Source organism: Eublepharis macularius, chromosome 15, assembly GCF_028583425.1.
Source record: "Eublepharis macularius isolate TG4126 chromosome 15, MPM_Emac_v1.0, whole genome shotgun sequence".
Lineage (NCBI taxonomy): Eukaryota > Metazoa > Chordata > Lepidosauria > Squamata > Eublepharidae > Eublepharis > Eublepharis macularius.
In genome coordinates this window covers 37,668,746-37,696,673 of record NC_072804.1, presented here as the reverse complement: position 1 = coordinate 37,696,673, position 27,928 = coordinate 37,668,746, and the positions used below count along the sequence as shown (strand labels likewise).

Genomic DNA, 27,928 nt, shown 5'->3' with positions numbered 1-27,928 from the left:
GCTTTTCTCCCACACGCGTGTGCATAGCTACACGTGTAAGAAGATTTCTTTACACGCACGTTTATCCAGACACGCGTACAGGGTGCCGCCTCATCCTATATAACGCATGCATAAAACCTAGCACGTATTGCATGCGCGAGGAAGCGTCACAGCCATCTACATCCACGCACTGAACTGCATGAAAGGCGCGTTGCCTTCGCTCCCTTCTCGCCTTCCCCTCCCTGCGACGCAGGCGCATTGCCAAAGGGAGAAACGAGGGGGCGTGGACGAAGATGCGCCTGCGCAGCCACGCGCGGGAGGAGGCCGGTAGGGCCGTTAGAGGTACCTCGGTAGTCAGTCAGTGGGTCGGTTGGCCGCGCATGCGCGCTTGGCACTTTGTGCCTCCCTTTTCCCTCCCGCCTCCTCCTCGCTCATTTTACCTCAGAGGCGGAGCGGGCGAGGCCGCCGCCGCTTCTCCGCCGCGATGGGCTCGGAGAAGGACTCGGACTCGCCGCGCTCGACCTCCGTCCACGCCGCCGCCCCGCCGTCCAAGTGCCCCAAAGGCGGCTCGGGGAGAGGCGGCGGCGGCGGCGGAGGAGGAGGGAGCCGAGGCCGCCGCCGCCTCCTCAGCTTCCAAAGCGTGTTCTCGGCCGCCGCCTCGGCCGCCTCGTCGTCGGCCTCCGGAGGAGTGGTCCGTCGCCGCCGCGCCAAGGCCAAGCCGGAGCCTCCTCAGGCCAAGCCAGTGGAGGAGGAGAAGAGCGGCCCGGCAGCGACGGCGGGTGTGCCGGAGCTGCCCTCGCCGGCGCTCTCTCCGCCTCGGCCGCCGAGTGAGGGAGATGGAGGAGCCGCCGCCGCCTGCGCCGGGGCCTGTGAGGAGGGCGAGGCCCCGCCGTCGTCCCCCTCGCCGTCGCCATCCTCCTCGTCGTCCCCCTCGGAGCTGGAGTGCCCGCTGTGCCTGGTGCGGCAGCCGGCGGGCAACGCGCCGCGCCTCCTCTCCTGCCCGCACCGCTCGTGCCGCTCGTGCCTCCGCCAGTACCTGCGCATCGAGATCACCGAGTCGCGCGTCAACATCAGCTGCCCCGAGTGCAGCGAGCGCCTCAACCCAGCCGACATCCGCCTCCTCCTGCGGGACTCGCCCCACCTAGTCGCCAAGTACGAGGAGTTCATGCTCCGCCGCTGCCTGGCCGCCGACCCGGACTGCAGGTGGTGCCCGGCCCCGGACTGCGGGTGAGAGACGCGGGGTGACGTCCCCGCGAGGCAGGCTGCTTGCTGCACTCCCCCACCATGGAGGAGTGGCAAGTTTGACACGGAGGCACGCTTGTAAGCTCAGCGGCTGTAGCTCTCAGCAGCATTGGGATGCCTCTTGCTCTGACAGCTCAGGGCGTGGTTCTTGAGCGGGTTTGCTTGTTTGGAGAAGAGTAGAATTTGAGTCTGGAGGCACCTGAGAGACCAACAAGATTTTCAGGGTATAAGCTTTCTAGAGTCAAAGTTTTCAAGAGACGACGCTCCCTTCTTCTGATACCAAGAGAACTTTGACTCTTAAAAGCCTATACCCTGAAAATCTTGTTGGTTATTAAGGTGCCATTGGGCTCAAATCCTGCTGTTCTAAGGCAGACTAGCACAGCTACCCATCTGAAACTGTTCAGAGAAGAATTCTCTAATAGGTGAGCTGAGCTAATAAGGCCAGCCTGTGAATACTGTGCAGGGGGAAAAAAACCTTGGTGCTCTGGGATTTGTAGCAGTGTGTGTATCAAAACAAGGTGAGGAGAGACTCACTCACACGACCTGGTTAGAATAAAGTTACCTTGTTAGAAGGCATGTTGATTTCCTCTACTTAGATGTGATGCACGAGTCCAAAGGCATTCATGTTTATATACTTTGAAACACTAGTAGCTTGTTCCTTGGATAACTTCCCTTATTTTTGTGTAGCACTGTTAATGTACATACTGGTAAGACTTGGCACTTCATAGCTCTTGCTGAATGTTCAAAGCACAACACATATATTAGGATATCAGCACTCTGTACAGAGTTGTACAAGGCGGGCTAGTGTTATCATACCCTGTTACAGATGGAACAGAGAGAATAATAGTTTGCCTAAGGCTTCTAAATGCTACTGAAATGGGAAGCAGGTTTGCCTTCCTTGTACTCCTGGGTGTAGCTTTACACAGTGTGATTGACATAATACTTGCATGAATGCACATGACCCAGTCAGGATTCCTGGTTGCATTTACATGAATTGTAAAGCTCCAGCTGAGAGCCCTAGCCTCCTTCCCACTTGACAAGGAATAGTTGATTTTTGATGTCATTTATATTGGCTTTTTAGTCCTGTCATCTGTGTGAATGTGTTCAAGTGTCTCTCCCTTGACCTCAAAAGGAGAGACTCCTCAACCTCCCCAGCGCAGCTTTGTGGACTTTTTAATGGTTAATAATGTCAAAAGGGACTTTGTTTAAAAGTGAAAATGAAAGTTTCATCTAATCGTTTTAGCCTCTCTAAGATGGATATGAAACAATATAATTTTAAAAAACAAATGCCTTGTTTATGGGTTTACCATCTAAACCTTTGTTTCAGGAGGTAGGTGCACTTTCTAGGTTGTTGGGGGACAATACATCGCACTTTCTAGGATTTGGTAATATGGAGCATCCTCTTTCTTATTGTAGGTGAGATCAGTAACAGAAGAAAAACATGTGGCATGCCTGCATGTAATCTGTTCTTTAGAGAGAGGACATTTTTTAAAAAATTACCATTCCTCTGGGTAAATGGAAGAAAGATGGCTTGTCAGTTGCTGCCCCCTTGTAAAGGGCACATAAAACTGTCTACATTTTACACAGGTCTGTGCTTACCTTAGGACATGTTTATATTATTCAAAAAGATCATTTCTTATATAAAACAATTTTTTCAAAATAGAATGTGGGATAGACAAGACCCTTGAGAGATAGCTAGGATATGGAACTGGGATATAAGACATTTGTGCAGTCCTCAGTAACAGGTGTCAGATGGCCCTCTTTACCAAGAGGAAGGGAAGATGTTGTAGGTAGTTTAGACAAGCCTTAAGTGAGAGTAATTTATGATTCACTCAAAATAATTCCCATGAAAAGAAGAGTTGAATATACCCTGCATCTGAGTAGTACAGAACAAATATCCAGTTCTTCTTGACCATTTAATTGTAGGATCACCCTGCCTTGTATCAGTTGTGTTATTTTCTTGACAACTCTGTCAATAAATACAAAGCTGTGTGTAGTTGGAACAAACTTTGAAGGCTTGGTCGTTAGCAGATATGTCTAGGGAGGTTAGATGTAAAACTGTCCCAAAAATGCTTAAGATGGAGTTTTTGGCACCAAGTTTTATGTGGGTGTTATCTACTTGTGAGAAGTTCCTGCTTCTAAGATGGCAAGGAACAGTGGGTCTTTCCCAGTTCTTTGTGCTGGTCAGAAGTTCAGCAGAATTGGATCATCCTGTTTCTCAGGAAAAACTATGTATGCTGACTTCTTAGTAAATGAAACTTACATGAAACTCCTGGCAGATCAGGATGTGTACAGTGATGGGGGTTAGGGAAAGAGAAAGTTTATTGCTGTGATTCAGCATCTAGTTGAGTGAGGGAAACTCTCTAGCCCTTTACAGTCAAAATGAAATTCTAGATCACCAGATACTTTTACTTTCACTTCTGTTTTCTTTTATGTCAGACTCTTTATAGCTAATTGGACATAATATAGAGGTTGTAGGAGACATTTCTTTAAACAATCCATTGGTTCCTCAGCATTTGCATAGAAAATATACTCATTAAAACAAGGGATGCTGGGAATCCTAATGTACTAGGCAGTGCAGGATATCTGAGGGTAAATTTATTTATTTTACACCATTTATTATAACCTTCCTTTATCTCTAGTGGGAGCCCAAAATGGCGTACATAATTCTCCTCTTCTCCATTTTTCCTTACAACAACCCTGTGAGGTAGTTCAGGCTAAGAGTGACTGGCTCAAGATCACCTAGGAAGTTTCCATGGCAGAGCAGGGAATTGAACCTGGGTTACATAGTCCGTCACTCTAGCCACTACACCATTGCAGTGGCAGTGTCAGGTTTGGTTAAGGCTCTGTAGATTTCATCAAAAATACTGACGTTAGAGACTATTAAACTGTTGTGGAATGGTCCAAAGTCATATTGTTTCATGAAAATCCATGTGTTTGATGTTGATATTTTAGGGAGCAGAACCTGAAGGCAGACAGGCCCACCACCTACTTTCTAGATCTGCTGTATACTGTAGATGTACTCCCAAAAGGAAAGAGACTCCTCAACCTCCCCAGGGCAGCTTTGTGGTCTTTTTAATGGTTAATAATGTCAAAAGGGAATGACTTTGATCTTTTCTGCTTTACTGGCAGAACCCTGTCAGAGTTAACATCCTTCTAAGCTCATTGACCTCAAAGGATTTTGAAGGATGTAACCCTGTTTAGGATTGCACTGTAAATCAGCAAAATCTGGTTAGCATTTTTTTCCTCCATTAAACTGATGCAAGACATCACAATGGGTATAAAACAAAAACCAGTTGGAAGGGCATGGCCTTACATTTATGAAATTAAATATGTAGCATTTCAATGTCCTGTAGAGTGGGAGAGCCAGCAGTTTGTTTATGGAGATCCCACAAACCACCCAGAAACATTCTGAAAGGCTAAAAAAACCCACCGTAGAGAACAGTTGCAGTTTCATTTAAACTGTTTTATGGCAGGAATGTAGTTCATGCTTCTCATAAGCTCCGGTGGAATTTGGTAGTGGAAAGTGCTGTTAAGTTGCCGCTATCTTATTGCGATCCATGGTTTTTCAAGACAGAGACATTCAGAGGTGGTTTGCCATTATCTGCATCTGGGTAATGACTCTGGTCTTGGTGGTCTCCCATTCCAAGTATTAACCAGGGCTGATCCTGCTTAGCTTCTGAGATCTGATAAGATCAAGGTAGCCTGGGCCATCCAGGTTAGGGCTCTGTAGAATTTTGGATTATGTTTAAAAAGGTTCCATCCCCTTTGTGCAGACTCATTTAGAATGAAGTGAAAGTTTAAATGACTGAAAATAAGGAGGCAGGAAGGGGGAGAATTCATTTTTAGTCTTTTAGTCCATCTCAAGCCTTTACAGTTGTAACAGTTCAGAATAATATTAATGTTAGTTTTGAAACTAACTGGTGGATAGGGAATTTAAGGCTATTTGGGTGGCTAGCTTCCACATCTACAGAAAATCGCTTTATACAATGATAGGAATGTGTACTGTCTAGCATGGGAGGTAAGGAGTGCCAGTACTCTTTCTGAGTGAAGATGTTCCTGTTAGATGTATTGGACCTCTTTCTTTTTAATTTCTTTCACGCATTTGTCCCATTGGTTTTATAGATCATCTTCACTGAGATGCTGCGAAAGCAGTCAAGGAAACTTGACATGCAACATCTTGATAGCTTCTGTATCCCACTCATGCTTTAAGTATTTTCATAAACTGGCAAGCTTAGCTATGCTGCATAGGGAAGCAAACTGCAGACATAACACAATTGTGTGTTTCCATGGTAATGCTGGTTTTCTGGTGCACAGTCAGATCTGCATACAGATATGGAACTGCCCTTTTATTTGTAGTTCATGCTGTTGTCTGGCATTTGTTGCTTTGTATTTTTCCTATGGGCTTGGGGAAAATTTCAGAACATTAAAACAATTCATTGTGTTGGCAGAATAAAATTAGAGCAGACCATGGATGAGGCGGGGACAGGTATTTTCCTGCCCCTCTACCAGTAGAAGTGAAGGGATGGCAGCTTGGTAACTGAGAGCAGGGGAAAAAGCAACATGGATTCGGTTCTCTAATATGGAGTTTGCAAAAAGAGACAAGCATCTACTCTTGCAGTTGAGCACTTAACAAGAAATGACTGATGGAAAATGAGGGAGCAGGTGAAATGTATATTGTTCAGTCTCTGTACTCTACCTGTTGAAACTATGTAATATTGTGAATAGTCTGAGTTCAGAGGCAGAATTTGTGAGGATTAAAACAGATTAAAATTGAGAATTCATTGCTGGGTTTCTATTTCTTAAAAGCTAAAAAGGGTGTCATTAATACTATGTCAGTGAGCTTGCTCCTCTCAGCTGTCCTTTTAAATCTGGTTGTGACATATAATACTTGTAGTACAGCAGTTGTCTTCCAGATAACGATTGGATCAGTTGGCCAGAAAGAGTTCAGTTTCCTACCAACAGCTCTGATTATAAGAGCTGGTGTATCTGTGTGCTGGACAGACATAGTCTTCTTTCCCACCTGTTAAGAGATTATCAGGTTTACAAAAAAGCAGTATAAGAGCAGTTGCTTGCACATAGCAACTTTTACCATCAGAAACAGTCACTGTTCTTAATTGCTGGGGGAAGTGCTACTACCTAAATTATGTGTACTAAAAAAAAATCAAAACCCTATAATGAGAATAAGTAAAGCTATGTATAATACTAATAACTAATAAATTGTATGCCCCTGGTAATTGAAAACTACTTCTGGGCATGCTGTTTTCTAAGGAAGTAGACATGACATGCTGAGGGTTGGAAAGCTCCTAGATTGTATGTGTTGCAGTGTTGTGGTTATGTGTTTCTCTACAGTATTGTCAAATGGCAGGTCTTTTTCTGCTGTATCCTGGTAAGAATTTAGAATAACCCTTTTTGCTGAAAGGTGATTACAGTTAATATCTTCTATGGTATCTTGTCTGTATGATAGTGCTGAGCATTCTGGAATACTACAAATACAGAACAGTCCTATGGATATGCCTACTTGTATCTCTTTTTCCATTTTTCTACATGGTAGGTAGGTAGGTTCTTGCCTTTAGTAATTGTGTTGCTGTCTGGCAAGATGGAGTTGCTTCAGCTCTCATAGGATGTGAATCATGTGAACTCTTAGTTCTTGTACTGCTGCATGTAAAACTGGAATGCAATCTTAATTGCATGACCATTAAAAAGCAGAAGGATGAAGTGTGTGTATGTTTGAAATATTCTCCTTCTGTTGCCATACAGAAATTTAGAATTTATGCAGACCACTCATGTTCTGCAAGGTTGCTCCCCTGTTGCCAGTTTGAGTTCAGCTGTATAATAATGTAGTAGTTCTTGATTTTATCAAGCATCATCATGACATCCAGCTCAAGTATTTTCCTCTGGATGTTCATGCAAATATTTTATCTTTTCCAATTTTTTTTGTAATTGGCATATATTTTGTATGCTTGATAAACAGCATCCGAAAGCCAGCTGCTCTTATCTGGAGGTAAAACTGGGATGTTTATTAAAGAGACCTGCTTTGCTTCTTAGAGTAGCTGTGTTTTCACCCTATCCCTTTATTCTCCCAAAGAGTATCAGCTTTTCTACCTCTGCTGTGTGTGTTAAAAAAAAAAAAGTGGCAAGTCTCCTCCCCGCAAATGGTCAGCTTAGCTAGCTGGAGGAACATAACATAGAAGGAACAGAAATACATGTTAAGAGAAACGAGCAAGCTATTTGGGGCTGTACGATGCTAGATTGCTTCACTTTAATGCTACAGAAGATGCATTATAGGTAAAAAGCATTTGGAAAAAGACAGTAAAGTTTAGCTAAGCACATACGTAAAGGAATTAGGAAACTGGTTAAGCTACTGTATAGGAAAAGATTTAGCAATAACTGGTATGTGGTTTTCATGTGTAGGTAGATGTTGGTCCCACAGAGAAAGCCAATATTGTACCTAATTCCAGAGGGGTTGTTGTATGAGTCTCCTGCAGCAAAACCAAAAAGGAATCTTGTGACATAAGCTTCTGTTGGTGAGAGTCCACCTTGTCATGTATATGAAGTGAATCTTCAGTTAGCAGATACATGAGCCATCATATAGGTAGAGTGGTGGGAAGTAGTAAATAGTGAAGTCAGTGGAATAGTAACTTGATATTTCTGTTCTAAGTCTTTGAATACTTATCTATTCCTATATAAAAGGTGAGCCGTATTGGTGACGACTCACCTTTTATCTCCATGCAGGCACACTAGCACGCCCCTCCACAGGGATAAAAGGTGAGTCCTCGGCAACGCAGCTTGCCAAGGAGGCCCCAGCAGGCTGCTGCCAGCGGTGGGAAAGCATGGCGGAGCAGCCGCTGCAGGGCATTGGGAGGCCATGCTGGGCCTCCATGTCGCCTTATGTAGGATTGCTAGTCCCCTGCTCCCACCCTCCACCCTGCCCCTCCCTATTTACCTGGCTGATGGGGAAAGGCAGGGGACGCATTCTTAAGGTAGTGCACAACTTCTCTCTGAGTTTATTTTTAACAGCGTTATTTTAGATGTAATTTTTGAAATATTCATTCCTGCATATATATAAAACAGTTCAGACAACCACGCTGCTCTTGGATCTGCTTCACACAACTTCAGTGTTGTTTTGACATGAGACAAAAGCATGTTTTGGATAGAAATAAATAGAATATTAGGAAATTCATGAAAGGCTTAATCCTTCATTCCCTTAAAGTTGAACATTAGCCACATATAATCAGTTTTAGGGAATATATTTGTGGGCAGGAAGAAGAATTTAGACTTGTATATATTCTTTGTTTGGCACCTTCCTTATATTTAGTTTGCTTAAAGGGGAATTCTGCACTTAGAAGATAGCATAGCTAATTGCTCATTCAAGGCAACTCTTCTGTAGGCTGTCATGTCTTAACTCATCCACAGCTTTTGCATGTGAGACATGGTAAAGGGGCCCAGATGTTTGGAAATAATGTTTTGTTTGGAAAAGGTAATGGTGTAAGTTTTCTTTAATTGGTTAAGGTGCTGGGGATTGATGCACTACAACAAAATGATTGCTCGCAGCAAGGGCTATGTTGGAAGGGAGGAGAGGTGATGTTAATTCCTTGTTTCACAATGTTATAAACTACTTTGATGACTTTTCTTGAACAACAAGATGCACATATAAACATTTTTTGTAGTGCCATGGCATGTCTGTACTTTGATAATCTAAGGAAAAGTTCAGGAATGTTTCTGGCTTCTCTCTTTTCTAGGCTAGAATAGAACAAAGTTGCTTAAATATGTAGTGTCCTTAAAAGGGACCACAAAGATGCTTGCTTGAGCTTACAAAGCCTAAAACAAGACTTCTAATTTATTTATTGAGTCAGATAGGTTTTTGCTTGTAGGTTTTGAGGATTTTCTAAAAGGAAAAATGGGCTAGTCTATTTATGTTGATTCCATTGCAAATTTCAGTGCCCCCTATTTATTTCTGGGTAGGCTTTCAGTGTCTAGTTGTTAAGTTGTTCCTCCTATACTTATTTTCCATATGCAGCTCTGGTAAAATTACTATAGTCTACCAATTGTGATCAAGGGGTGCTGCTGCCTTCAAACAACGAACTCTGTCTAAACCATCAATGGAAACAGGATGCCTAACTCGATAATGACTGACCTCCCATGCTCAGAGCCCTTAACAAGCAAGTCAGGCAGTATGGTGGGTTTTTTTGTTAAATATTAATTATAATTGATATCAGGTTGTGGATGTGTGATGCACCAAAAAAATTACTTGCATTTGCAGATAGATCACAGTGTGAAGCAACTAGGCCAAATTGTATTGCAGCTGTTTTGAGTAGCTAATGGACAAAGGATGACCTATGTAGATGTACTTCACTGTCCATTAATGCCTCTCAGTTTTGAAGAGGTCTCTGAACTGCCATTTACTTTTTCCTCAGTTATGCCGTTATTGCTTATGGATGTGCCAGCTGCCCCAAACTAACATGTGAGAGAGAAGGCTGCCAGACTGAGTTCTGCTATCATTGCAAACAGATATGGCACCCAAACCAAACGTGCGACATGGCCCGTCAACAAAGGGCACAGACTCTGCGTGTACGGACAAAGCACACCTCAGGCCTCAGTTATGGACAGGAATCCGGACCAGGTACACATTTATTTTTAGAAGTCTGTATCCCCTTTCTGCTACAGTTGAAGTTTGTAGTGTGTTCAAATATAAACACTATATAAAAAATAAAAAGGATTGTATCAGTAAGAACTATAAGGCTGGGCAAGGGAGGAGGAAAACATGCATGCCCCAAAGCCTTGGGGAAGCAGGACAGGCATTGTCTGGTGCTGAAGTGATGACAGAGGTAATACCAGGAAACATCCTTTGGGAGGGTAGATATAGTAGTAGACGTTCATGGCAGTTTTCAATGTGCATCACTAATAACAGCCAGATTCCCGCCCCCCTCCCTGCCGGGAGCAGGAATGGTGGCCCCACATCCAGCAGATCAGATGGATGTATTGTCGAAGGCTTTCACGGCTGGAGAACGATGGTTGTTGTGGGTTTTCCGGGCTGTATTGCCGTGGTCTTGGCATTGTAGTTCCTGATGTTTCGCCAGCAGCTGTGGCTGGCATCTTCAGAGGTGTAGCACCAAAAGACAGTGACACTGAGAGATCTCTGTCTTTTGGTGCTACACCTCTGAAGATGCCAGCCACAGCTGCTGGCGAAACGTCAGGAACTACAATGCCAAGACCACGGCAATACAGCCTGGAAAACCCACAACAACCATAGATCAGATGGACATCAATTAATTCCCCAAATTAAACAAATTGAGAAGCAGTTATGCTAGGATTTCTGTCTGTGTGCTCATTCCCATATTCTGCATCAAAGTCCTGCCCCAGACCTTATAGCCATTTCTTGTTAGTAGCCAGGTCAATAGTTGTTGATACCGACACCTCTTCCTAAGTAACTGTTTTTTGTTCGGACCATAGTGTGGTAGAGGGTTTTCTGGTGTACCACCATCTTACGTTCCACCTACATGAATCTCAGACAAGGGTGTGTGGTCAGCATTTCCCAGACTGTCTGCTTCTTGTGGGAGAAGATGGCTTTTCTGATACTTTGACCCAGACCCATTTAATGGTTTTAAACATCATCAATGGCTCTTTGAATTATGCCTGGAAACAGAATGGAAGCCAGTGAAGATTGTTGAGCACTGGCAGAATATGCTTCCTTTGGAGAGTCTTCTGAACAGCCTAGGCACTGTGCTGTTGGACCAGATGAAGTTTCCAAAAAGAAGTAATGTAAGATATAAGAGCACTACTTATTGCATATCTAGTATTTCAGAGAAATACAAACTCATCTAGCATTGGTTGAACATCACCTCAGTGGTCTGCCAAACTAAGGACCAAAATACACTGGTCTTGTCAAGTTTATTAACTCCCATCTCTCTGATCATTGACTCCAATAATTTTTTCAGAATGTTTGCTGCTGTCTCTTCATCCAAGAATGTTGATAACTGGGCTACTGCCACTCACTTAAGCACCTTGCCCAAGGTTTGCAGTCAGCTGCTTAGGGTCCAGGAAGGATTTCTTTAGGAGTAGTCCCATGAAGTGACAAGAATCATTCCCAACAAAGAATAGACAAGAGTTGAACATAACAGGTGGTTGGCCATATCTCTAAGAACCAGGCTGGTGTCTTCAGACTGTAATGACAGCCCAAGAGAAAGGAACAGAGGGTGCTACTAGACAGCCCCATGGTTACTGGCGCCTGAGGCCATCCTCACATGTGCACTGTGCGCATGCACGCGCGCCCTGGACTGCATGATGACATCATCACACAGTGATGCCGGGGCCATTGGCCAGCGAGTGGCTGGGACGGCACGAGGAGGCCGCCCGTGCTCCACACACCGCCCCGGCTGTCTGCCGTCCCTGGCCTGTGGCTGCTGCGCCTGCCCGGGGAAGTGTGGCGGTGGTGTGGGGCTGGCCCGCGGCGGCGCAGCGCCCCCTGCAGCCCCCTCCTCAACAGTGGCACTGGCCCTGCTACCAGAACATCCTGAATTTTCTGGATACTAGAAAATACAGATGCAGAGTCACTCTGGGCTTTCCTCTGCCTGCATTCTAGTCATTCCCATCTGCTTCACTGCATCTAGAGAGTGCCTATAAACTATTGTGCCCACTGCCTACACTATTTCTATATCCCAGAGATCAACCAGAGCTGTCAATGTCAGCCCTATCTAGTGAAAACTCTCCAGAACCCTCTGAAGCCCTCCAAATGGATCAGTCTCTAAGTGGACCAACCAAATTGAGGGTGGATCCCACACCTGCCAAGATTAAGAGCTGCTTCTGGATCAACCTCGTGGTTGTCATGAATTCTTGAGCTGCCCTGGTTAAGGTGTCCTCAGCAGGGATGTTGATCTTGGGGGTCCATAATGGCATGTTTAAGACACCTTTACCAGGATAGATGGGAGATCTGTTAGGCGGCTGAGAGGGCTGTAAATAACTAACAATCCCTAATCTATTTAGTTGTCCTCCATCAGGTGCAAACCCTTGAAATTAGATTTCTGCTGAACAAGGTATCTTGAGAGGGAGCTGGTATTCTGAAAGAGAACAGCAACTGTTGTCTTGTTATTTGTGCTGCACCCAGAACCCAGCTGGACATAACAGAGAAGCTTATCCTCCTCATCCAGCTAGGTTTGGTGATGCAGGCCTAGTTGGTCCCCTCATTCAGGATCAAATCCTGGATAGGTGCTGTTTTTGTATAGACTGACTTGGCATTCAGGAACCGTACTTCACAGTTTGTCAGCATATTGACATAACTAGGGTTTGTTGGTTGAGCTGAATGATCGGAAATGGAAATAGCCTCCAGTTGTCTAACCCATTCACCAAACCTGTCAAGTTCCTGCTGCCCTATTACTTTCACTACGTACAGTGAGAACTAGGGCATTCTATTGTCACGTGAACCCCAAAATGTAAAAATGCAGTGCACCAAGAGAATAACTTACTGGTTGTTCCAGGTGCAACTGCACTAGCAGTGCTTGTAATGAGATCTACCTCTAGATAGTGCATTTACTAGATTGTAGTAGGGGCATGGAGACCTGATGTCTTTCTGTATGTATCTCCAGCCACACTTTTGTAATTCTGTGTAAAATGTTGTCTTTTTCTTGATGAATATTTTAACACTAACAGCTGGACTGGCAGGCTGGCTTCAAAGGTTACTGGCAGCTTTTAAAAAGTTGCCATAGACCAATTATAATTTCTTTTACATTACTTGCTTTCCTTGATTCTTGCTCCCAGGCATTTTTTGAAGGATGTTTTTCTATCTCGACGCTCTGTAGGTTCTTAGCTATTTAGAGCCACGTTTAGTTGCTTGGCTGTATTTGAACTAATACAGTATAGCAGTTACTACCTTTTTGCTGTTTGTGACACTGTATTAGTATTTGAAAGGAGTGCCTCCATACAGGTTACAAATATAATATTGAGGATATTTGTAAAACTGCAATAAATGAATGTGTCCTTTTTCTACTAAAAACCCATAATGTTTCAAGCCCTGTTTGAAAAGGATGGTTGAGGTTTTTATAACACAAGCATTGTACCTGCGCCTTCTGTGGTGGTACGACTACTGCTGTGCTATTAAGATCTTTATCTACTCAGTCTCCTAGTAGGCCTTGATTTTCTATTGTTGCTGATATTAAACAATCTTAGAGAGGTCTAGCAAATCAGTCTTGGCAAAGAAGAAATACGATTTATGAATGAAGCATGAAGTGTATTAGTAATTAATTACCATCAGAAACTGGTATTGCTACCAGGAAATTCCCTTCCTGGCATGCACTAATATATCATCGTGTGTATTTAAATTTATTGTGTTCACATAACCATCTCCTTCAAAAAGTGAAGCTGAGAATATCTTTTAAAAGTCCCAGATTGTTTCAAGTGAACTTCAAAGCTTATGTAAATCAAGGTGCCACAAAACTTGGAAATCCAAATCAAGCTTCATTTTTAGATTTGTCTACTAAAAAAGAGCAGTCTTCTTTGGTACAGTTTGGCAGTGCATATTTTTTAAAAATGATCAAAAAACTGCATAAGACTTGGGGTATTCCATATGTCCAATGACTGAAGCTGTGATCCTAAACAAAGTAAATTGTTTGGGAACAAAATAGGGTCTTGACCTGTTTTGTTGCTGTTTGCAGCAGTTTTTCGTTTCAGATGGATATGGGCTTGAGAAATAAGGCTGGCAGTTCATCTTTTGATTTCAGTTTAGATGTGTTGAAGATAACTAGCTTCCTTTTTCTCCACAGCAGATGATATCAAGCCATGTCCACGTTGCAGTGCTTACATCATCAAGATGAATGATGGCAGCTGTAATCATATGACCTGTGCAGTATGTGGCTGTGAGTTCTGTTGGCTGTGCATGAAGGAGATTTCAGATTTGCATTACCTCAGGTAAGTAAGAGAGCTAAATGCTGTCAGCTTGCCCTGCCTTACTAGGACTGTTGAGTTCCTGCTTGCTTATGACCTCAAACCCACATGAACACAACACATTTAACCTTTGTGGTATGAGTGCAATATAACAGCAAGAATAGTAAGAGTCCTTACTTCCTATTTGGAGATGCACAGCCCAATCCTAAGCCCTGAGTCAGCTCCCCTGCCAATGCGTTGATGTAAAAGCGGCACTGCTCCACTACTCCCTATGGACTTTTGCAGGAGATCCAACTGGCACAAGAGCTTGGCAAGGCGAGGAGTGGCTGCTGCCAAGAGCACTCACCCGCTGTTCCCTTGACAACCCCCCCACACACACACCAGCCAATGGCCGCACCGCTCCCCTGACAGGTGGGCGAGGGGCGCAGCCAGTGGGGAGGCTGCGATGCCCATTGCCCACCAACACTGCCCCCGCCCCTGTCAGGGAGCAGGCATCCCTGCCGGGGAGGAGAGCAAAAGTAATGAAGGTGCGGATCGGGCACCCACCCTCTTGCCTGTCCAACCCCCATTTTCGATGAGGGCCAGACTGGTGGCTGCAGCTTTGTGTGCCTGCAAATCCCCCTGCCTCTGCCGCCACCACGAGAAACAGGTTCCCCCTCCCTGAAAAGGGACCAGAAAGGCAGCAGGACCTGGTAAGGGTCACACTTGCAGCCTGCAGCACTTGGGATCAGCCCCAGATTCCAGAGAGGCAGGTGTGGGGGTGGGTTCTTCAATGAGTGACAGGAATGCTTATTGGAAACCATGTGAGAGGCCAGAAGGCCCATTGGAGGTGATGGGAGTGAAAAGTGCCCAGACTTGCGGCGGTGCCATTTGAACACATTACTGCATCACAAAGATGTGAGCATGCGGGTTGGACCACGAGAGCCATGCTCCAGTCCTGGGGTGACGCCCCCCCCCCCGAGTGGACTGATGGTCTGCGGGAGCAGAGAAGCTGCTCCAGGGGCCATCGTCCACATTGTCCTTGCACCAGATTTCCCAAGCCTATTCCTGCTTCTGCAAACAGTGAAAAGGAGGGTGGTCCATCCTCCCGGAGGAGAAGCCCCAGAGATCCCAAGATGTCGCTCCACATCCCCCACCTCCTGGCAGCAACCTCCCTCTTCCCCCGCATGCAGTGGTCATCTTCCTGGCTTATCAGATGCCAGCAGCTCTGTCTGTCAAAGAATGAAAGTCCTCAGTGGTGCCCCCCCATCCCACCAGACATTCACAGGCCACACTTCAATTCCTACCCCACTGTATGAAGTTACATTGAGAGGGGGGAAGAGAGCAGGGAAGGTGGACAGGGCCCCAAGCCACCACTTGACACCTGCTCCTTCTGGCAGCAGAAGACACCCCATCCATCTCAGCTCTTGACACTGGCTGAGCCAGGAAACCTTTGCGGGGATGTGTGAAAAGACTTCCTGATGGGGAGTTGGGGGAGGGCTACTGTCATTGTCAGGAAGCAAGGAAACAGACAGCAGTTTGTTGTTTTTCAACATAGATTTTATTAAACTGGAAAAGGTGAAGAGGTTCTCTGCACACGTTTCCTGCCAATGTCCCTCAGCTGGAAAGGGAGCAAAGGCAGTTTGCGCAGCAGTCAGAGCTGCAAAATACATCCCTCATCCTGCCCTTGCAGGGGCAAGGGTGAGATGCGGGCTGCTGTGGGAAACTGCTCCCTGGGCTGGACCTGAATGGCACTCGAGGAGGATCACCAGGGATTGGAACAGCCATGCTTCTTGGTCTCCCGGATGAGTTTTGACCTGCCTGCAAGGGAAAGAGACACACGTGGCAAGAGACCCAGCCCTGTCCAAGCCCCAGCCCAATCTGCCACATTCTGGGAGGGTATCCGTAGGCTGCAGTAGCTCCAGTATCACAGGTCCAGCCCGCAACCAGATGATGCATGATTCTCTGGTGAGAAAGCACTGTGCATCAGAATGGTATTATCCTGTGAGGGAGAAAGTCAAGGGGCTGAGCACCCTCCATCAACAGGGAGTTACGAACACCCTGTCGACCTGCGGCTGCACTTCCTCCTCTTCAGGGAGGGGCCTTGGCTGAGAGAGTCTGAACAGAACCCCCAAATGGTGCCCCCCCCATCCAAATGGCTGTGTCAAGAGCAGTTTTCTGGGCAACTGTTTCTGTGGTAGGCAGCAGCTGCCACCAAGCCCCCCACTGGTGAGCCTCACCTGCAGAGGTTTGGGAGGGTTCAGGTGAGGAGGGCAGCTGGCACAAATCAGCGAGCTGAGGTAGCTGCTACCCCACCTCCTTCTTACCTATCAGTTCTCCCTTGCCCCTTCTGGAGCTGGGACTCCAGAGTCAGATAACCTGCAAGGGTACTTTGGTGGTTGTTGTTAGATATTCTGGGCTTTGCTCTTCTTCCCTTGAGTGAGTGCAAAGTACTCTCAATTTTCCACTAAGTCCCCCCACTACACTCGTGACCCACCACTGTGTGTACCCACTCGCCTGCTTTGCGCACAAAGTCCCCGCAGCAGGAGGCTGCCAGGCAGAGCCTCCCTGAATTCATGAGCGGCGCAGTTGGAGGTTATGTAGGGTGTGTGGGCAGCTGTTAGGGCACAAGGAGGGGGGCTCACCCACCATGGAAGTGCACACAGATTGGTCCCTGTGGTAGTTGCCCTCCTTTGCCCCATTCAGGCCACATGGGCAGGGCCAGGTGCCAGGAGGATGGTCCGAGTTTTCCTGTTCAATGGGTGCCTATGGGCTACGCCTCCTTTTTTCATGGCGTAACTTTCTGCCGCCGCAGGGGGCATTCCTGGGCCTGAAGCGGCTTTGGATGCTGAGTAACTCTCAGCCCACCCACACCCCCTCCACCGCTGGTATGGGACCTTGCACTGCACTTATGCCTCTGCCTGGCTGCCAAGTGTTCCCACCGGTGGTGAACCATCTGCAGTAGTACACTTCGGGTGGCTGCTGGTGAAGGGGTGGTTATGCCCACGTATTACACCTGTGCAAGCCTTAGTTCTCTCCCTGTGCACTTTCCACACCTTCCCTTAGGATCACACAGTGAGTCTTTAGAGGAGAACAAAATTGGAAGATGGAGTGTCTTTCATAATAGCTATTTAGTTTGTGTAATCCAACCTTTAGGCCCTGGAAAGGGGGGGGGGGGTGTTATAGAATCTTTGTAGGCATGCAACCTCCTTCCTGCCTTGAATTGTTGCATCCTTTGAAAAACTTAATATTAAATTCTCTTGCAGTCCTTCTGGCTGTACGTTCTGGGGCAAAAAGCCATGGAGTCGTAAAAAGAAGATTCTTTGGCAGCTGGGAACGTTGATTGGTGCCCCAGTTGGTATTTCCCTCATTGCCGGAATTGCCATTCCAGCCATGGTCATTGGCATCCCTGTTTATGTTGGGAGAAAGGTAAGCATAAGAGTTATTTATGTTGCAGCTGGTTACAGTGCTGAAATATCACTCCCATGGATGAGAGGGAAGTTCTCTACAACGTTGGTTGATCAACATACTGGTGATGGTTCATGAAATGGATCTGAGGTTTCGTATAGTTTAGGAAGCATAACATAGAAGAGCAACTTTATTTGGACTCGCACTTTTTGCTGTGGACATCTAGCCTTTGTTAATTGCCCCTGATTTCCCCCAGCCTTGAGCAGCTACAACTCTGAGATTCTACTTTATCCTAGCACTCCAGCCCATTATCCCTTTTCTGGAGAAGTGTTTGCTATGAAGTATTCAGAGCTACATTTGTTTCCTGATTAAATTACCTGTTGTGTTTCTTATACTAGATCCACAGCAGGTATGAGGGAAAGAAAACCTCCCAGCATAAGAGGAACTTGGCTATCACGGGGGGTGTAACCTTGTCTGTCATTGCATCTCCTGTCATTGCTGCCGTCAGTGTAGGTAAGCTGATTTGGTCTGTATGTTTTGGTTACCACTTGAATCTAACACTGATTAAAAATGCTGCAACCTCTCCCTCAAACTTCTGTGATGTTTAGATGAATTGAGATTGAATTATGTTGATATTTAAGATGAATTAGTTCTTCATGGTTTTGGTGCAATTAAGTTCTGTGCCTCAAGAGAGTGTCTGTGGGATGGGGCAAAGACCTCCTTGCTCAAATCTCAACTGGTCACTAAAAAAGCAGCATCACTGAGGATTTTTCTGAGAGCCTGCGTAGTCTCTTTTGTAACATGGTCAGGTTTCTGTATGCTCAGTCAGTGTCATGACAGTACTTTTATTTTTCTGTGGGATTAGTTTCTAGTGGGACTAGGCTTCTTCCTGCATCACTCTGCTTCCCTTCAGTGCAATGGGTTGCCTTGTTTTTTTTTTTTTAAAGGAGTCGTGAGAGTAAACATTAGGACATAATTGCTGCCTTACTTGCTTGGGAAAGAACATAAATAGGCTTTGGAGCTGATCATCCAAGCTTTTGTCTTGACTTGGAACAACAGTTGGAATCAACCTTCCCAGTTCTTTCAGTCAGCATCTCAGCAAATCCTGAATATGGCCACCAATGTCAACCTTTGCCCCAGCTGCACTGTCTTCTAACTTCAGGGCAGATTCTGGAAGTTCTGCTCCAGGCCTGAAATCCATGTTGGCTGTTATGTGCTCCAAGGAATGGTCAAGATTATGATTGGAAGTGAAGCTGTTTTGTTCCATTGGATCCACATTTCTTAGGAAACATGCTATTGAAAGGGCTGCAGTAAATAAATGTTCAGGGTCTCCCACTGCTGTGCTTACTGTGGCTCTAATTTTTGAAATCTACTTCTGGAGGCCTTGCTCTATTTGTCAGTATCATTGTACAGGTTGTTGGCAGTCTGCTGCAGTCCACCCTCAAACTGAAACTATGCTGCTATGCCTCAGACTGTTTCCATGTCTGTGTAGGGCTCATCCTGCTTCTGTTGTCCAGGTTTGGAGCTCTATGTTCATAGGGAAAACTGATGCTGGTCATTCAGATTCCAGTCCAGACTGTAAATATGAGTCATACATCATCTGTGAATCTGTTTCCTAATTTGATTTGTTCTATCTGACGACTTTGTCATTCATCTTGGCCTGTTCCCTGTAGTCTAATGCACCATGATCTAAGGGGTGAATGGCTTCCACAATGAAATACTTGAGTAAAGCTTTATATAGAGGTGTGTTCAGTGCTCTGTTTTGAAGATGCTTTCTGAGCTTGCTGGATTCATGACAAAACTGTCATCCTATTTTCCCAGGTATTGGAGTCCCTATTATGTTGGCCTATGTCTACGGAGTTGTGCCAATTTCATTGTGCCGTGGTGGCGGCTGTGGAGTTAGCACAGCCAATGGGAAGGGAGTTAAAATAGAGTTTGATGAAGATGATGGTCCAATTACAGGTAAAGAAATAAGTGGTGCATGCGTGATACCTGGCTTTTATGGCAAGCTTGGGGAGGGTTGAATAACTAGGGTAGCAAATACGTTAGACCAGCTTGTGCAGATCCCCACCCCTACTTGGTACTATGGCCAGCATTCAATTTTTTATGAGCATATTTCTTTCTGCTGCTCAAGTCTTTAAAGGATTACTATTTTAAAACCGCCCAACTGTTTCAAAAAGTCTGAATAAATATGCTCAAGTCACCCTTTGAAAGAAATGGAATGCAACCAGGACAGAGAAGGACCTTCCATCCACCTCTAGTTATATCTGCAGGTGATATCCTTCTCTTCCCCCTGCTTGAAATTTAATCTAAATCAGCAGTTTCCATGGTGTGTTCTTGACTATGTAGTTCAAGATGTAGTTCAAGCTGGCTAGTAAGATGTTCTTGGTCACCTTTTGTCTCATGTTTCCTTTGTTTGTTTTTTCCTGATCTAGTGGCAGATGCTTGGAGAGCTCTGAAGAACCCCAGCATTGGGGAGAGCAGCATTGAAGGCCTTACAAGTGTGCTGAGCACCAGTGGAAGCCCTACTGATGGCCTCAGCGTCATGCAGGGCAACTATAGTGAGACAGCCAGCTTTGCTGCACTCTCAGGAGGCACCTTGAGCGGCGGAGTGCTGTTGGGTGGGAAAGGCAAATACAGCCGGTAAGCAAGTGTAACTGCAGTCACAAGATGTGTACGCACACAGTATCATGGGGTTTTGGTCTCTGTCACAAGTAGAATGTCACCTTGGCCTCTCTTGCCCAATCCTTAAGGCAGTTGTCATGCTGGAATGCCCTGTATTCTGGCTTCGTGGAAGGTTATCAGGGTTAAGCTGCATGAGCTTGTAACCAAATTGGATACTTCTAGTTTTCTCCAGTGATGGGAGAGAGTATCTTTGAGAATTATACCTCCTTCTTGCTCTACAAGCAGGGCTGCACAAGTTTTTGTTTTATTTTCTGGTTTCAGTTGGAGGAAGCTCCTTAATCTGTGCCCGTCCTACTCCCTAGCAAGGACTTCTCCAAAGCTTTATTCTTTTTCTTTGGGCCCTAATGGGTCCTTTCTCTCTCCATGATGAAAGTTGACTAAATACTGAAGAAAACTTTAAACAAACATCCATTTTCTCTGCAACTTCATGGCTTTCCCTAGCTGTTGTGGACTAAATGGTGATGGCTTCCAGAAGTGTGTCAAGAGTCACCCTAGGAAGCTGTGAAGTCGGTCCATGGATTGGGGGTGGGGGAAGCTTTTATCCACAAACATGTTTTTCTGTAAACCTGGAGACATCCTCCTGTTTTTCAAAAAAGTCATAACCATGGGGGGCTTGGTGAATGGATTATTTGATATGTCAGGAGGGTACCCTTGGCTGTTAAGCAATACAGATGAGGAATCATGGATAGTGTTCACCAGATGGTGGTGATGGAAATCCATTGATTTCTCCTGGGTAGGAGATGGAGTGATATTAGGCTTTACAGAATAGCTCCACATAGAATCTGTGCTCTTACCAGAAGAAGACAAGTGATGGTATTCTCAATAATTTTGGAGAAGACAGACAACATACTTGCATTAAGTGTTTGCTTAAGAGAAGGAGCTTCTGTCATCAGTCCTCCCACTGTTCACCTCTTCCTCACGTAGAGCCTTCTCAAAGTACTCCATGTTCTACACAAAAAGAACCTTTGAACTGTTCGAGCACATCACCCTCAGAATCTTTTCTGTGAAAGTGGCTTTTCTTGTAGCCATTATTTGACCAGAATGTTTTAAAACGAGGTGCATTATCCACCAGGAAGGTGTTTTTCTACAAGAACTCTGCCATTCTCTGGGCTGACCCTGTGTGCACTCTGAAAAGAAACGCATCCTTCTGTAGAAATCAAGAGGTGATTTTCCTGTCCTCTTGACTGTGGCCCTTTCACCCTTGAGAAGTCACAGCCTGGACTTGCATGCAGTCTCAACCGTTTGCCTCGTCCTCACTGTAGCCTCCTATGGTAATGGGGGAACATGCCATAAAGTCTCAGGCAACTTATGGTGACCCTGTACATTTTTCAAGGCAAGAGATAAACAGAGGTGGTTTGTCATTGCTTGCCTCTGCATAGTGATTCTGGACTTCCTTGATGGTCTCCATCCAAATACTAACCAGGGCTGACCCTGATTAGCTTCCAAGATCTGAAGAGATCAGGCTAGTCTGAGCCACCCAGTACCTCAACTGTGGCAAAAAATATCAAATGCCACCATGGGGAAGGAGATTAAAGCATGTATCCTCCCCACCTGTAAAACTCAATGCTAAGTTCCATCAACTTCTACCACAATTTTTGTTAATGGCCTCCTGGAAGAAGGTTTTTTGGATGCCACCTGGACATCTTCATTTGTGAGGCATTGTAATCATGGACCCCTATTCCTCCACTGAAGCAGCAGTAGGTGAAGTGAGTACCCCAGTAGTATAATTTTTACATTAGATTTTTTCCTGTTTGCTGTTGCAAGTCATGAATCAGGAATCTGTCTCCAGCTTAAAATGGTAAACAATGCAAGAATGTGCATATTTATGTGGAACGTGGGAGATGTAATCCTCACGTGAATACATTTTCTTCATCACTGAAAAGAAATCTTCATGATGAGTACAATGTCTTGTGCTTAGTTAACTTGTCCTCTAATTTCAGATTGATACAGCAACAAGAGAATCCAGATCATAAGTTTATATCTCCCTTTTTTTCTGAACTAGCCATAGTCAGGTGGATGTATAACCAGAACAGGAATCATTGTATATATGACTGTGTAAGTCATGGGAATGGACGTGATAACACTGTTCAGCAGAAAAGCTGGCAAAGCCAAGAATTCCAGCAAAGTGAAGCCAAGGATGGTGTAAAACCTGTTTCCGGGCCACTAAATGCCCTGCTGCTTCAGAAGCTCTGAGTGTCTTGATGCCTGAAATGACACTGATAGTGGAAATGAAAACATTTTCTGCCATGCTTTAAGGCAAAGTTGTGGGAAATCTCATCAGCCTAATGAGAACTTGGGTTAATTCTCTTCTCTTGTTCAGGCTGGAAGTGCAGGCAGATGTGCAGAAAGAGATCTTCCCGAAGGACTCGGTCAGCCTCGGAGCCATTAGTGACAATGCCAGCACACGTGCTATGGCAGGCTCCATCATTAGTTCCTACAATCCCCAGGACAGGTACGTCAGTCCATCTACTGCTGTCAGACTCTCAGTTAATATCTGAAGAGATCTCACTTGTGGATCTGATCTTGTTGGCACAGAGATACAGAGTGCCTATAGCTTGCTTTCCTTGCTGAACTGTCCTTTGAAGAAAGAGCCTTTTGCGAAGGGGGGTGGTTGCAGCTGGAGGGAAAGAGAATGTGGCTCATACTGGACACTTCAGGCCAGCTCTTTTCGAAATGGTTTAATGATTGGAGTGGCTCTAATTGAGTGACTGAGGGGTTGAGTGGCTCTAATTATTGATATTTTCTGTGGATTTCTGAGATCCTGCTAATTTAACTATCTTTCTAACTACTGATTTTTCATCATGAATTTTAAACAAATTGTTAAATTGGGACATTATTATTTTTGTTAGCCACAGGAGACAATCAAGTTACAGATATTTCCTTACCAAGACAAGAGAATGTGTTTCAGTGTACTTCAGCTGTTACCTGCCTTTATGCTTCTGGAATGGAAAGTGAGAAGCATAATGGTATGTAGAATGCATTCAGGATCTGCTAGCTAGTGCGAGTGACCTAAAACTATAGAAGTCCCTTATACTGTAGGTGGCAATGAAAACACTTGCAGGAATAAGCCTTCTTATTTATTTATTGGGTGTCAAAGTTTAGGATACAGCAAGGGTGCGCTGGCCATTGAACTGACAGAAATTTCCCGATGGGCCGCTGAGCTAGAAGGCCACCAGTGGTCCTGAGCAAGCAGATCTCAGTCCACCATTGCTTTAAGGGACACTTGCCTCAAACCCTTCCTTGGCAATGGCAGTTGGTGTCAGCTCACAAACTGTTTCCTCCTGCATCAGTGGCTTGGAACGTGACAGGCCATGTCTCAAAGAGAGTGGTATTCATGTTCATTTGCACCCATACGATCTCCTCATCAGGTCACGTTCAAAAGAAAAATCTGACCACGACACTTAGTTCCCCATTCAGTTCCTACAAGCTGGAACACCTGGGTATGATTATCAAAAGAGTGTTGTCCAATACTTTGTGGAGTCACCTGAACTGAAGAGAGAGGGTGTCCAGTTCCTGCCTCAGAATTAGTTCTGTTTGATCTTGGGACAAAGTAAGCATTATCCTCACAATACAGCTGGGGAGCTGGGACTGAGAGGACTGGTTTACCCAAGGCCATGTGGGAAGTTCATGGCAGCAGTGAGATTTGAACCTGCAGAGTACTGGATCACTGTTCAGTTACTTAACCACTATACTACAAGTGGGGTCTTGAAAGGACCCCCTTATTAAAGGGCTGCCTAGATTAACCCCAGGATGGCCATTTGGAATCTTGTCTGGACCTTAGTAGAGTGTGTTGTGAATAAAAAGGCTGAGGGCCAATGGATCGCCTCTCAGATTGTTTGAGTGTTTCTGGCAACACATTCTTCTGTCCTAGGTCTCAACCCAGATCTTTCCTAGGGCATCCCCAAATAGCTTGTCTCTCTGAAAGGGGTAAGCCAGGATGATATTTTTAGAGTGTGAATCTGCTGGCCATGCTGTTAGCCAAGAGTGCCGACTTGTTACTGCTGTCGAGACCATAATCCTGGAAGAAAAAGGTAAATGTATCCAGGATGGTGTCTGTCTTGAAGGTATTGGCCTTTACATTTCTGTTTGCCCCTTCAATGGGGGCAGCTATTGTTGTACGGGAGGAGTTGGATCAGTTTTCAGATCCATACTCCTGACATACTGGAGGCAATTGAGGCAATAGCTGTAGCCTTAATAGCCATGGCCACGGCCTTGAGCACTCTTGTTAGCTTGGCCTCTCTTCTCATCTAAGTGGTCTCTGACTGATCCTTGCCCATCCTCTGACTGGAGCTCAGAGGACTGAAGTGTAGCCACTGGAGTTTCCATCGCAGGTACCTGCAACAACTCATAGCAAAGAAAGGTAGTGAGTACAGGGTTGTTGTTTTTTTGGACCAAGTTTGGGGATTGTTAATTGGCTGATGGTTTAGACCACTCAGCCTGGAACCTTCTCCCCAAATATTCTGGAAATGGGAGGACCTTTTCTGAGGAACCTTCGCTAGGAAGAGACTCTTGTTTCCATGGGTTGGATTTGGTATTCCCAGTCTAAGGGTCCTACTCCCCCAAGGGTAATTTCTACAACTTTAAGGCTGAGAATGTCTTAGGTAGTAAATACTGGTAGACCTCAGATTCAGACAGCTGGGCTGACTGTTCTGGTAGGGATATTTCCTCCTCCACATCTGAAGGAATTCCTCCTCCTCCTTGTCATTACAGACTCTATCTGAGGGCGATCCCCCTGCTCTGTGGGGATCCCTGACTGATAAACATTACAAACTGCCTTATTCTCACTCAGACCATCGGTCAGTGTTATCTCCTCAGACTGGCAGCAGGTCTTCAGGGTCTCAGGAAGAGGTTTTTGCCATCATCTACCTGATATTTTTAACTGGAGTTAATGGGGAACAAACCTGGATCCTTTGCATACAAAGCAGAAGCTGTTCCACACAGCCACAGGGAGGAGGAGGAGGAGGTAGACACCACACCACTATAAACAGAGGTTTCAGCCTGGTAGAGATTATCTATTTCCTCCCTCCTGGTTAGTCTTAAGAAGTTAAAAGGTTCAAAGACACAGGCAAGTTTATGCCCTTTATACATTACCCATCTGACAGGGAAAGGCAGGGCTAGATCCAAAGAGAAAAAGCCTGCTGTAAAATCTCCAGCCAGGAGGTTGGCATGGGCATATTCACATGGCACCAAAGCTGAGGAGATTCCTGGCATCTTTACTGGACCAAGGTGCTTCTGACTGGCGAAGTGACAGGATTTCCTCCCTCATAGTCAGTCTAATTGCTGACAGGAATTCTGGAGGTAACACGCTCAGGGGAACATTTACATGGCCCTCCTGGGCTTGTCGGCTGGAGCTCTGGGTGTCTAGATTATGTTTCTGCCGTGTCTTCCCCGCCAGGAGATTGGCAAGCGCATCTTTGAAATTAGGTGGGAAATCACTCATTGCATTGGTTTCCCACCCAAATTGAGCTTTGCCAGGTGGTGCTGTTCTCAGCTGGCTGGCTGAGGTGCGCTGTTTTAACAAGCTTCCTCTGTGAAAGATGGGGCTGTTTAGAAGCCTGCATCTCTTCCAAGGCCATTTACTCGCCGGGGAACCGCGCAGCCTAAGAGGCATGCTGGTGCCGGCTGGACTTGTTCCCTGCGCTGGTAGGACGGCTCCGTGGGAACAGCCCATACTCTCCTCCATGAAGCTTTCCTCAGAGTCCGATGACTCTCTAGAGACCATATTGTCCTTTTCTTTCTTTGGCAAGAGGAGTAAAAGAAGAGGAAATGAGAGGAGAAGGAGTAAGGTAAAGAATGGTTTGAGGAGGAAGAAAGGTAAATAAGAGAGAGAGAGAGAGAGAGAGAGAAAAGGCAGTAGAGCTAGTCTGCTGAAGAACTGCTCTCCCTGGAGGCAGAAACAGAACTGAAGAGAGAGGGTGTCCCACACACCAGACAGGAAGAGGAAGAAAATTAGTTCCTGCCTCCCTGATTGGATGGTGGGAATCACCCAAGATGTCTTCCGCCTCAGAGGGAGAAGTCCCTTACACTGTAGGTGGCAATGAAAACACTTGCAGGAATAAGCCTTCTTATTTCTTTATTGGGTGTAGAATTTTATTATGGAAATCAGGTTTTGCTGTGCATCTGTCAATTCAGAGCCTCCTGTGGGTAGCAGAATAGTGATGGAGAAAGGTTATGAAGATTCCTGGGCCCTATCTTACTCCACTTTTTCATGCAGTTCGTCTTTGGTCATTTGGATGACAGTTTTTGCGTGTTTGGGGTATAATGAGCAGAAATGGTAGTCTGGCAAAGAGGATGCTGTTCATTCCTTTGCAGACTAAAGCTGAGTCTGCTGTAAGGTTAGGATGCTGTGTCTGAAGATGGGAAGGGGTGGATGAGACCATGTGACAGCAGAGCAGCATTATCAGTGGCCTTTAGGCACCCTTGAGGATGCTGATGTACCTGAGAATAGCTGTTCACCTGTATCTCCTTGAAATCACTTCAGGTTCATTTGTGCAAGGATGTACAGGGAGATGTTCTTGATAGATAGTTTTTAACTATGGAATTTCCTTCCTTTGGTTGGAGATATGTCCGAGTTAGGAATCTGCACTCTTTCCAGCAGGATTGAAAGACTGATTTTTGGGGGGGGGGTAGTATTTGGAGAAAAGCAGGAATATGTAATGGATATAAGCATTCCTTTTAAAAGTCCATTGCATTTTGAGCCCCCACAGGCTACTCCCTAGGAAGATAGGGGAAGAAATGAGAGTCAGTTGTCTAGCAGATTCAGAATTCACTGAGAGGTCTTCAGGGGGTTAAATTGAAATTGTGTTTATCTTTGGGATTTTCTTTCTTAATTTATAACCTTCAATGAACATAGTGCCCATTCTCCACAGAGAGTGTAACAACATGGAAATCCAGGTGGACATAGAAACCAAGCCGAGCCATTATCAACTAGTTAGTGGAAGCAGCACAGAGGACTCTCTCCATGTTCACACCCAGATGGCAGAAAATGAAGAGGAAGAAGCAGAGGAGGAGCAGGAACAGCTGTGCAGCCATCAAAGCTGTGAGCAAAAGGACTGTGCTGCCAGCAAAACCTGGGATATCACTCTTGCACAGCCTGAAAGCATCCGCAGTGACTTGGAGAGCTCCGACAGTCAGTCTGACGATGTGCCTGACATTACCTCTGATGAATGTGACTCCCCCTGCCCCCAGATTGCTGCCTGCCTGCATCCCCCCAATGCCAGAGGTGCTGACAGCCCAAGGGCCCACATTGGCCAGTGTGCCCAAGCCGAAGCACACAGGCCAGAGGAGATGGTCTCTGCGTTGGAGTGCATTGAGGCGCGAGTGTGAGGCCTTCCTCTCCTGAGAAAGCACACTGATGATTCCTGCTTCTCCTGCGGTGAGGGACCCATAGCAGTGGGGGTGGCTGTGTCCTTGTTGGCTTTTGTTTTGAATTCTCCAGACTTCTGCCCCATGTAGCTCTGGGGAAGTGGCATTTCTTACAATGAAAAAAAAAAGCCCTTGACTTTTTTTTTTAATTTATTGGTTCAAGCGCTTGGTGATGCTCTGTGAGTTGTGCAAGAGTGTACATAAATGTGTGTGTGTACATCGTATGTCAACTAAACATACGCCTAAAGAATGCCTTTAATAAAGATTTCTGTTAAAATTCAAAGCTGATCCTGTCCATTTTTTAAAATAAAAACAGCTATTGTGATTTCTCTATGGTTGTCTTGCATTCTTGCAGCTAGGTAGAGAAAGGGTGGAAATATAACTGTATTTTATC

At 45.5% G+C, this 27,928-nt stretch overlaps 1 protein-coding gene across 2 annotated transcripts; it reads left to right on the top strand.

The window, feature by feature from the left end:
• On the top strand, positions 1-27,817 carry RNF19B (ring finger protein 19B). 2 transcript variants are annotated; one of them, XM_054999444.1, is made up of 9 exons: positions 1-1,206; positions 9,639-9,844; positions 13,980-14,121; positions 17,343-17,505; positions 17,883-17,997; positions 19,306-19,446; positions 19,920-20,127; positions 22,490-22,621; positions 27,039-27,817. In XM_054999444.1, the coding sequence occupies exons 1-9, from the start codon at positions 464-466 to the stop codon at positions 27,493-27,495; spliced, it is 2,307 nt and encodes a 768-aa protein (XP_054855419.1). In that variant the 5' UTR covers positions 1-463; the 3' UTR covers positions 27,496-27,817. The 2 variants fall into 2 exon arrangements, with proteins under 2 accessions (XP_054855419.1, XP_054855418.1); XM_054999443.1 differs by having other exon boundaries at positions 149-1,206; positions 13,977-14,121.
• Positions 27,818-27,928: the final 111 nt, after the last annotated feature.

Bases quoted from the DNA above. Each gene is read 5' to 3' on its own strand.
- RNF19B (XM_054999443.1), top strand. From the start codon at position 464: ATGGGCTCGGAGAAGGACTCGGACTCGCCGCGCTCGACCTCCGTCCAC. The intron at 17,998-19,305 runs GTAAGCTGATTT...CTATTTTCCCAG, and splicing joins CATTGCTGCCGTCAGTGTAG to GTATTGGAGTCCCTATTATG. The intron at 19,447-19,919 runs GTAAAGAAATAA...TTCCTGATCTAG, and splicing joins AGATGATGGTCCAATTACAG to TGGCAGATGCTTGGAGAGCT.